This window comes from Etheostoma spectabile, chromosome 4 (assembly GCF_008692095.1).
Source record: "Etheostoma spectabile isolate EspeVRDwgs_2016 chromosome 4, UIUC_Espe_1.0, whole genome shotgun sequence".
NCBI classification, from domain to species: Eukaryota; Metazoa; Chordata; class Actinopteri; order Perciformes; family Percidae; genus Etheostoma; species Etheostoma spectabile.
This window is the reverse complement of record NC_045736.1, coordinates 8642403-8651112: the sequence shown is the minus strand read 5'-3', so window position 1 is coordinate 8651112 and position 8710 is coordinate 8642403. Positions and strand designations below refer to the sequence as shown.

The following is an 8710-nucleotide window of genomic DNA, read 5'->3' as shown; positions in this document are numbered from 1 at the left end:
GGGGGGGGGGGGTTCTGACACATAGCACATACAGTATGATGGTAAAGTGAGGCGAGGGAAGGAGGGCTGATGACACCGAGCTGGCACAGTGAGAGAGACGCGCATTGTACTTTGTGCTGGAGAAAAAGAAGGCGCGCTGCTCCTCTCCATCACATTTCCCTTTCCACACACTGACGGGAAAATAACGAAGCCAGGATGTAAAAACTAAATAAATAAGTTCGTTAGAAGACGCACACAAATCCCACTACAAACCTTTTTTTTTTTTCCAGAGTCTCGTGGTCCCACAGACTGGTTAATTCTGCTCCATCAGCCGCGTTTTGGCGCTCTGCTCGGAGCCGGAGTCTGCCGAGTGCCGACCGACGAGGAGAGGTGCAGCTCGACTGCTTCATCCCGCTGAACGGACCCGAGCTCTTCTTCTCTCACTTGTTAACAGGGAACTCGGTCTTTAATGAAAGTCTGATTCTGGTTTTTGTCCCCCCCCCCCGCCCCCACCTCCACTTTAATCGGTGAGTGTCTTTATGCGTTTGCTCCATTCCTCTCCATTCACTCACTTTCTATCTGAGAATATGTCGAGGTGCGTTTCAAAAGTAACATGTGTTAGGTGAACGAATGCATTTTGAGTTGAAATTAGTCAGCTAGTGCATGGGGGAAATACTTTCAGTGTACAAAATGTAGGGCTTTTTCTACGTATATGTTTTCAGAAATATGTACAGGTAATTTAATTCATCGTGAGGTGATGTAGGTTATTTCAAAAAACGATTGCAGGTCACTTACAGGCTGTTTTTAATCAGTGAAATTAACCCACTGAAAAAAGGGTGTAACATCTCCACGTAGAGAGATAGTTATCCGGAGCAGTCACCTCCTTATTCCGATGCAACAGGTTTGTTTTCAGTCGGTCTCCCTGTCGGTCAGTTAATGATGCTCAGCTCAGGATATATAGGTTTGTGCTTGTGTATTTACTAATGCTGATGATGTTGATAGTTTAACGGATTCACTTCATCACTGTAGCCTACATCTACCTGTACAGTTATTCATGTCTGTAGCAAAGTCATCTGGTTTACAAATGCAACTCAACAAATTAGTCACAGTTGAAACAGGCTTTGCAGGCTGTAGACATCAGTAGAAATACACATATTGTATGAACTTTACGTTGAGGTTGTGTGCTGAACTGATTGACTAGACTCCACTTTTACCTGTGTGCTGCCTGTCTGGTTGTGCTTTAGTTGGTGCCATATATCGGCTTTGTCCTCGAAATTGGATGACATTTGGGGTGGATTTGGATTGAGAGTGACTGGAAATTGAATAGAAAGGAAAACATATTTGGATCTTAAAATGTCACCATCTTCATGCTGACCTCTTTTGGTGCCATGATGGCAAACTGATCATTTGGTCGATCATAGTGTGCTGCTGTTTTCAGATTTATGTTTCCTTTTGTTTTGTTGGCATTTCTCCCTCAGATGTCAGTTCGACTCTGAAAGTGAGGAATACTACGTTGAAGACTGTGCTTCACGATGGCGACAGCAGCGTGGCTCCCTTTTGCCAGGGCAGCAGCCATTGGCTGGATGCCTGTTGCCAACTGCCCCATGCCTGTTTCACCGATGGACAACAGTAAGAGACAGGACGAGCTGATTATTCTCAACGTAAGCGGCCGTCGCTTTCAGACCTGGAGAACCACTCTGGACCGCTACCCTGACACCCTGCTGGGCAGCTCTGAAAAAGACTTCTTTTACAATGAGGACATCAAGGAGTACTTCTTTGACCGAGACCCTGATGCCTTCAGGAGCATCCTCAACTTCTACCGGACAGGGAAGCTCCACTACCCCCGCCAACAGTGCATCTCAGCCTACGATGAGGAGTTGATCTTTTTTGGCATCATCCCTGAGATCATCGGCGACTGCTGCTACGAAGAGTACAAGGACAGAAAGAGGGAGAATCTAGAGCGGCTGCAAGATGATCAGGAGGAGAACAAGGACATGAAGCTGCCCCACATGAACTTCAGGGAGACCATGTGGCGGGCCTTTGAGAACCCCCACACCTCCACCATGGCCCTGGTCTTCTACTACGTCACTGGTTTCTTCATCGCCATCTCGGTAATCACAAATGTTGTGGAGACGGTGCCCTGTGGTCCCACAGCCAACCAGAAAGACATGCCATGTGGTGAACGCTACACGGTGGCATTCTTTTGCATGGACACCGCCTGCGTCATGATATTTACTGTGGAGTATCTTATGCGCCTGTTTGCCGCGCCTAGCCGCTACCTCTTCATGCGCTCTGTGATGAGCATCATTGATGTGGTGGCCATCTTGCCGTACTACATCGGCCTGGTGATGTCCAACAACGAGGACGTGAGCGGCGCCTTTGTGACGCTGCGCGTGTTTCGAGTGTTTCGGATCTTCAAGTTCTCCCGTCATTCGCAGGGCCTGCGGATCCTGGGTTATACACTGAAGAGTTGTGCATCAGAGCTGGGCTTCCTCCTCTTCTCACTCACCATGGCCATCATCATCTTCGCCACGGTCATGTTCTACGCAGAGAAGGGCTCCAGCTCCAGCAAGTTCACCAGCATCCCAGCTTCCTTCTGGTACACTATTGTCACCATGACAACGTTGGGGTAGGTAGTAGACATATACACACACACACACACACACACACACACTCACACAAACACACACACCTGCACACAAACAGACACAGGTAATACATACATATATATCTACTGTCTCTCCTATTGTTAAACTGTATTTGTGTTTGTGAAATACACACAAAAAATGTTTCTGATGTAAATAGATGCACAAGATGCATTTTTCTTTTCTTTTTTTTTGTTGAGAAATCTAAATAATTTATGAAAACCACATAGTAATTTCAAATGAGCATTAAGACAGCCTGCCCAAATACTTCAGTACACTACCACTTATTTGGGGCAGCTAGTGTGAGTAATGGGGTGTGTATCTACCCACAAGCACAAATACTTGTGGCATTTTGTTTGCCTCACTTAGAGCTCGCCAAATAAGGACGGGCGCTGAATACAAAAGATGCCCAGGTACTACACAGATCCGTGTGTACACTAAGGACACACTTGATGTGGATCTTTTTTTAATGTATTTTAGCCTTAGAAAACAAATCCCTTTCAATTTTAGCCTTTTGAGAAAATGATGCACAACTTGAGCCTGAGACACAGATCAGGGGGGGAACCATTATGATTACAATTATGCTGATGTTGGAAACGTGATATGATTGGTTAGTTATTCATAATTGTCCAATAAACTAACAAATCTTTGTCATTTTTCTACCTCTGCGCTCTTGTGACATTTAAATGGCACAACTTCTTCTTATAATCTTTGAATGAACTGTGGTTCAGTTAATAGTAGTAGTTGTTTTCTGTAATTCTTTTTTTTATAATTGGGGCCACACCAGTAGCACCATATTTGTGGCATATATTCTTCACACAGTTTTTTCACACTGAAAGACTATAGTGTGAAAAAACTGTGTGAAGAATGAATTCTGACTGGATTATAAAGTCTCTGCCTTGTGCTTGGAGGCGAGGTGTCCTATGTGCTTTCCTCTGTCACCTTTGTTACAATTCCCGTCTTTCACACAAACTCGCTGAGATTAATAAATACTCTGTTTTTGTATAGACGAGGGGTGGCGCCTGGGTAGGGAGTGACAGGACATGACGCGGTCAAGGAGCCGTTTTGTAATATACCAACCAAGTCTCTTATTCCTTGAATTTGTCTGACGATTCCGGTGCCGGCCCTTACTGACAGAAGTTCCTGAATCTTTTTGTCTTCGTCTTTTGGTCCTTGTGTAAATGAGCCTTCTTCTTTACCCTCTGTTTGTTTTCTTCCGGCTTTGCGCGAGCCATATGAAACATGATCGACATGCCAACTCGCTTGCTTTGAATTCTCACACTTGGGGCTCAATCAGAGATTACACAGACTTCATACTGGGGAGCTTGCTGGTTTCTGCCGTCAGATGTCAATTCTCACATAAAGCTCCGCCGGGTAATGTGTAGATAATTTCAGGATTGCAGTGCAAAAGGGGCTTCAGTTAGAATTACTTGTTTTATGATTAATTAATCAGTGTATAACATTCAGAGAATAGTCACATATGCTCATCACCATTCCCCAGAGCTGAGGTTGTCACTTTGTTTTGTTTTTGTTGTTTGAGAAGATGTGAATATGAGTTTTTTTTCCTTAATAAATGACCTCAATCGATCAAATATAATTATATATAATAATTCTCAAGTCATTCCACTAATCAATCAATCAACTAATTTCAGGTCTATGGTGTTTTTAGTACAACCTTTCTTTTATGCAAGTGCAGCTAAGCTAGAAAACACTGTCTGTAGAAACACAAAAAACTTAATTTCTCTTTGGAAGGTGCATACTCGATTACTTACATTGATATTGTGTTAGGAAGAAATCTCATCACAGCCACTATGGACCATTATGTATATAATGGTCATATTAGTATTGTTTTAAAGATAAAAAGAAGATATTTATAAATTCAAGCCCCATTTCTGAAACCATTATTGGCTGTCACTTTTTCTGCGATAGCTAGTATATTGAGAGGTATTAACATTTTGTAAACACCTCTCTATATACTTTTTGTTTGTCAGTGGTGGATTTGAATTGCTTGAATAGCTTTGGAATTGTAACTTTAAGGCTTGAAAAATGTGAACCTCTGCTGTAACTAATAATGAATATCTACATTGCCAAAAATACTCTATTCTTACAGATATACTCTAAAAAGGACCATAGACTCGTGAGCTTTAAAACCTGTTAATATTGCGTCAAAAGCTCTTTATTTTCTGCTGTGTTTATTATTGAGAGTGATTGGCTAAGAGACTAAGAATACTGGACAGGCGTGTGTGTGGGCTGCTGCACCACTTTTGACCCATTACAAGATACCTAATGTTGGGACCTGGTGACTTTTTTTCACATAAAGTATGTTTAGTTTCCTTGATGTGAGTGACATGTTTGGCAGGGCAGACATCTGACTTTCACAAATAAAGAAATGGAAACCAAAATGAAAACTCACTGCTTTTCTGATCTCTGGATTAGATCCTGACCGATATATATTGGCGGGTCGATACGATCGGCCGATATTAGGCATTTCCCGATCTATCAGTATCGGCATTTATAACGGCCAGTTTTAGAAAATAAAATATTCATTCATCAGAATAATTTATGACAAATGAAATATTCTGATAAAGGAGTATTTAAAACTAAAAACGGACTGTCAACCATGTTATGAGCATTGGCGTTGCATAGATTGTCCACCAGAGGGCGCTCTACAACGTCCCTGTTGGCAAACCTGATTTGTTTTTTTGTTAATGTGTTTTTGTTCAAAAGACTTTAAGTTTCATATCTTAAGTTTGTATTTTTATACATTTTATTTATCAGAACTTTAATATATTTTGATGTTCCTCTATTCTGATGTGACAATAAAATAAATTATCATATTATTTTAGTGAGAACTCACAAATGACTACAAATAACTAATGTTAGGGAAATCTGTTTATGTTTTGTAACACGTTTCTGGATTTTTTTGAAAGAAAACATATCAGCCGATCAGCATATTGGATTTTTAAATAACCAAGTATTCGCATTGGTATTGGCCTTAAAAATCCTTTTATCAGTCGGGCTCTAATCTGGACCAGATGAGCTCTATTAGTCTCTCTAAAAAGCTACTTTACCAACCTTACCTGTGCTACTGTGTGTGTGTGTGTGTGTGTGTGTGTGTGTGTTTGTGTTTTTTGTAGGAGTTATTAGGAGATCTTTTGTATCGCACATACAAAAGGATAGAAATGCCAAGGTGAAAGCATTATGTAAAGTGGGAACCCTGAACGTGTTTAAGAGTGCAGCCATTATGTTCGCTACACAATAGGCAGACGCACCAAGAGTCCCCAGCTCCGAGAGAAGTGATCGTCATAGCTACCCAAGGACAGTCAAATACATTGTGGAAAACGATAAATTGAATTCAATGCTCACAAAATCATTTTGTGAGTCCAATAGACATCAAGGAAGAACCCAAGGCACTTGTCTTTAGGAACCTTATTTATTTATTTTTTAAGATTATTTTTCTGGCTTTCGTTTTTGATAGGACAGCTAGGTGTGAAAGGGGGAAGACATGCAGGAAATCGTCACAGGTCGGATTCAAACCCTGGACCTCCGCGTTGAGGCATAAACCTCTCAGTACTCTCATGTGCGACTGCTCTATCCCTGACCCAACCTTGCCACACTAAGAAACATTTGTGCTTTTAACACATCATCACATTCTCAATAGAATAAGATTAAAAATCATATTGTGAGTGTTTAAATTTACCATGTTCTCTCAAATGTTAAAATGAATACTGACCTTGTTATGTTGCCGCTATCTTTGCTTTTGGTCCCGTTTCCAAACAAACCTCTCATCTGCTCGCTCTCTCTCTCTCGTTCCATGGGGTCAAAAATCCAGCTGTTCCACTTAGCTGCTCCCTCTAGAAGCCTGGAGAACGTCCGTTGTGTAATGTGGATGCAGCGTTTTTTTTGTTGTTGCATTTGTTTTTGGGGTTTGTGTGCTTTTCTTTTTGTATTGTTTTTTATTTGCATTGCGTTTATGAATTTGGTTTTGTTGTGTGTGTATATGCAGCACGTTTGCTGAATGCTTCACATGTGTTGTCAAATTAGTGCAGTTTTCTTAATTTGCTTGTGTTTTATCTATGTGCATGTGTTTTCTGAAGTTGCAGGGCGTTTGCCTCTGTCGGCCACCATACTCCAAAGCATTTAGTAACAAACACTAATACATGCACTGCACAACACCTTACTGTAGAACAGTTTGCTTTTTCTATCCATCATTGTAACCCCAACCCCAAACTTATACGTTACTGTAACCATTGTCTAACCTTAGTAAAGGGTTACTCTACTAATTAAGTAGGCAATTACACTTCAATTAAGTTGGGCTCTGTTTAGCTTGAGCTAAACAAAAACCCACTAGATTCCCATAAAGCAATTTGAGCACAATTATGGCAAAAACCGCATGTTCAAATTACCTTGCATGGCAGCTGGATTCTTGCAATATCACAGAATCTTCAGAGAATTGTAGGATCACATATAACACAAAAATCCATCATGTCAGGCTTCCATTAAAAGTGTTAATGCTACTGGCGGGGTTCGGGGATGTGTGACGGCCACGACTGTTCATTCAAAACAACGGTGGCGGACATGATAGACGGATGGTTCATCAAATCACCGGTATTTTTTAAAAGTGCCTAGCCTTTTCATAGTTTCCAGTAATGGATTCTCAGACGGTTGTGTGTTTGTTAACACTCCTCAGGTTAATGTACATATGGGCATGTTATCGATATGGTCAATAAAGTTGCAGGAGACATTGAAATGTGTTTTTTTGTATAGTTCTTTAAAAATAAAAAGGAAATTTGTTTTGGGGAGAAGAAAAGGTTTCCTAGTAACCTTATCAAAAAGGCTCAGGATGCTGCAAATGTTGGTATAATATGAAAATGGCTGATGGATTTAATACAAAAAATAATTTATTGAATGAATCTAATTTGAACAAAAGTGTCAGTGGCTTGTTGATCTTTACAGTGTCAGTTAATTTCCTATCCTGAGCTGGGACGCACCATTTCAAAAAGGACTTATTGAACTTCAACTTATCATTGAACTTACAATAACGAGAGTAGCTGTCCTCAATTTAGGTCATCCTGTACGTCTCATCTTCATTCTTTTTTTCCTGCATCCACCATGTGTGTGTGTGTGTGTGTGTGTGTGTGTGTGTGTGAGTTGCGGGGGAAACGGCCCCGCCCGCTGCAGCGAGCCTAAAGGATTGAAACCGCAGCCGCTTCAGAGAGTTTATAGTGAAAAAACGTTACAGCTTACATTGATGTTCAGATGGATGGATGGATAGATAGACATTTAACGATTGATCAAGTTTGGCGGGACGGTCTGAAATCTTTTGCACTGTCTTTCGTTGTGCGCTTTGTTGGTAAATGTAAGATGTTTGAGTCACACACGTCTCATTAAACAAGGAAATGAACATGGCCCTGCACGTGTGACGTTAACCCGTTCTCACTCCCGCTTGGTCATTGGCTCTCAGAGTCACATACTGATACAAAGTCTGGCACGTGGGACTGCTGAAATTTCCGTTGACAACGGAGCAATCCCGGAAGTGGAACATCGTGGATATAGACTTCTAATGTTATAAAGTTAAAAGAAGATTTTCATGAAATGAAGTCCTATTTTCTCTACTCGTTACAAACTGCCTTCAAGTGGCAAAACACAAGGTGGCTTTTATTGTGAAGCAGTCACAGGAAATGCAATGCATTTGTCACAGGGACCAGTTATCAAAAATTCGGTTATAGAACAAGACATGGGCCTAATATTATAATAGAACAAGATGAAACGGACACTGTGAGCAGTTGGATGAAGAGTTAAAGGTGACAGGCAGCACACCAACTCCTCAGCAAGGTAGTTAGAGAAGCTGCCGTCGATTTGGTGTGTAGTCCGTAATTTGTGTCCAAATGCGTCCTCTGGCAGAAGCAAACACATAAACAAACAAATTAATAACTCCTGAAAACAGAAAATTGTTACATGCCCAGAGGACATAAAAATATAAGTTATTGCCTTTGATCTTGTCTCGCCTTCATGACCTGCCTCTCTGCGCCCTCTCCGTGTCTGCATGAGCCCAGACAGTGCAGTGCAGAACTTCTGGGTAATGG

At 41.3% G+C, this 8710-nt stretch overlaps 1 protein-coding gene across 2 annotated transcripts in view; it reads left to right on the top strand.

The window, feature by feature from the left end:
- Nucleotides 1–56: 56 nt before the first annotated feature.
- LOC116688178 (potassium voltage-gated channel subfamily D member 3) overlaps nt 57–8710 on the top strand; it is a 71515-nt gene continuing 62861 nt past the window's right edge. For both annotated transcript variants that reach the window (XM_032514017.1, XM_032514018.1), the window contains exons 1-2: nt 57–506; nt 1458–2608. In XM_032514017.1, the coding sequence (XP_032369908.1) occupies nt 1512–2608 (1097 nt within the window). In that variant the 5' untranslated portion in view covers nt 57–506; nt 1458–1511. The remainder of the gene's footprint in view (nt 507–1457; nt 2609–8710) is intronic.